The 2,500-nt window shown below is 43.0% G+C and overlaps 1 protein-coding gene across 1 annotated transcript in view; it reads left to right on the forward strand.

Moving 5' to 3' along the window:
* The window catches only part of LOC143287416 (neprilysin-4-like), a 32,983-nt gene that overhangs the window by 26,627 nt on the left and 3,856 nt on the right, over positions 1-2,500 (forward strand). The window contains exon 15 of the mRNA XM_076595399.1: positions 58-123. Coding sequence (XP_076451514.1) covers positions 58-123 — 66 coding nt within the window. The remainder of the gene's footprint in view (positions 1-57; positions 124-2,500) is intronic.

Genomic DNA, 2,500 nt, shown 5'->3' on the forward strand with positions numbered 1-2,500 from the left:
ACATACACATATATATATATACAAACATTTGACAAATGCCGCTATCTCCATCACCAGGTGAACGGAAGACTGACTCTTGGAGAGGACATCGCGGACAACGGGGGACTGAAAGAGGCCTACAAGGTCAGTGACACGAGACAGTCAGCAGCGTGACAGACACTGTGACAGGGTATGGTCTGGTGGACCTGTCTGACTACCACATTTACAACAGCTGTCTCAGTTCCTCAAGGAGGCGTCACTGCGTTCGTACAAATCCATATACTCTGTATCACATCTGCTAGGCAGATGCCTGACCAGCAGCGTAACCCAACGCGCTTTGTTAGGCCTTGAGTGCATATGTGTGTGTGTGTGTGTGTGTGTGGAGGGTGGGAGTTCCGGTGTGTGCCGATAAGAGTGGATTTCTTCTACAGAGTTTTGCCAGAGACAACATTCTCCTTGCCATGGGCTCTTTTACAGTGCGCCAAGTGCGTGCTGCAAACGGGACCTCGGTTTATCGTCTGACTAGACGCTGAGTTTGATTTGTGGAAGAAAGGTGCGAGAGCGGGATTCGAAACCAGGTCCTCACGTACTCTCTATATTGGTAGATGAGCGTCTTGACCATTGGGCCACCTTCCTCAGAAACAGTGACCAGAGTGAAAGATATTTAGACAGGGTATTATTGTTGTGTCTGACAATGACAATCACAACAGCAGAGGAGGCAACTGCTGTCCCGACTATGATGGAGATAGTTTTTCCTAAATTATTTTCCCTTTATCTCTACCAAGAGGGTTTAGGACAGTCGGCGTAGTGATGGTCCTTTAAGGCCATCAAACCCTAGGTAAGGCTACAGCACTAAGATGCCAGTGCAATGCTTCCTCTTGAGTGTCATAAGCTGTAAATAAAAGCTCACTGCAGTGGAAAAAATAACTATTGATCGTACACTTGTTCAGGATTAAAGAGGCTATGCCTGTCTTGAATAAAAGCTAATTTGTGTTTGCACATTTCTTCTGTCTTTGCTGCTGTGTGCACATGTCAAATGATGGGTATGAGGACAGGCCCGGCGCTTCCTTTTTGAGGAAGTGTCTGGGTTTGTTCCAATGTACCTTTTATTTACCTGTGTGCTAGCTGAATCGGTAGCGTAAGCAGCACTGACTTGAAGTTGTGTACCTTGTGAATGGAGAGAGTTACCACTCTCTACTATTTATTGATCGTACAGTTCCCTCTTTGTTGTTGGCCCAACTGTAAGCTTATGTTTACCTATAATATAAGCGGACCATTGAACCTTTGACACAGGTAGATGTAGACAAGACAAGACAAGGCAATACACCACAGTGCAGTGCCACTTTTTTTTTTTTAATCTGCACGTGTAATTGTTTTGCTATCAAAGAGGATGTTTCAACAAAACTTTCCCGGGAATGACCCATAGAAGTCAAGATAAATGATGTCACCATTTGCTGTATAAAAAGGAAGAAGAAAAAAAGAAAATAAGAAAAAAGCCTCCCTACACTGGACTTTGGAGTAGCAAGATAGGGTTGGTTGACAGGGGTTGGGGGAGGGACTGTCTGTCTGTCTGTCTGTCTGTATGTGTCTGTCTGTGTGTCTGCCTGGTCGACCGCCTGACTGTCTTTATGATTGATTTTAATTTTATGTACACGTAATTGTATAAATTGTACAACTTCCTTCCACATTGTTGCCCTGGGTTTTTGTTCTTGGTGGTTTTGTTGTTTTGTTTTGTTTTTGTGTTGTTGTTTTTTTGGGGGGGGGGTCTTTTTTTCACATGCCCTGATCAGTAAATGAAAAGTTGTTTGCTTTTTCTTGTATGGGTGATTTACTTCATAATTGTTATTGATTACAATGACATAATCATGCAACGCGGGGTATGGATTATTGTCTCTTTTTGAGTGGATTGTGTAGTGGACTTATAATATATAAGAATAACGACTTACATCTGTTATTGTTAATGTTCACAGTATTCAGATTTTTTTTCCCCATCTACATGTATTGTGAATTGTCATAATGAATTTATATACAAAATCAAACGGTGATCGACCCGATAAAGTCCGGGAGAAAAACTAAACTAAACTAAAATAAAATAAAATTGCTGGGAAGAAACTTTTTGTTGCCGTGGGTTCATTTCACATTCGTTACGTGCATGGTGCACACTATTGTTCAGACCACCACTCAAGATCTAGTGGACAGAAGACAATACTGGTGAGTGTGGGGTTCGATCCCTCTGATCCTCCCGCTCCCTAGGCGGACGCGCTACCACTGGGCAACCACCCCACTAGATTCACATCTCAATCTGGATATCTATCAGTGGCAATTTCAACAGTGTAGGCACACAACCAGCCATCATCTTTCTGTTGTTTTCAGACATCTATCAGTGACTGGTTCACAGTGTAGGCACACAACCAGCCATCGTCTTTCTGTCGTTTTCAGACATCTATCAGTGACTGGTTCACAGTGTAGGCACACAACCAGCCATCGTCTTTCTGTCGTTTTCAGACATCTATCAGTGACT

The sequence above is a fragment of the Babylonia areolata genome, chromosome 11 (assembly GCF_041734735.1).
Source record: "Babylonia areolata isolate BAREFJ2019XMU chromosome 11, ASM4173473v1, whole genome shotgun sequence".
In the NCBI taxonomy this organism is placed as follows: Eukaryota; Metazoa; Mollusca; class Gastropoda; order Neogastropoda; family Buccinidae; genus Babylonia; species Babylonia areolata.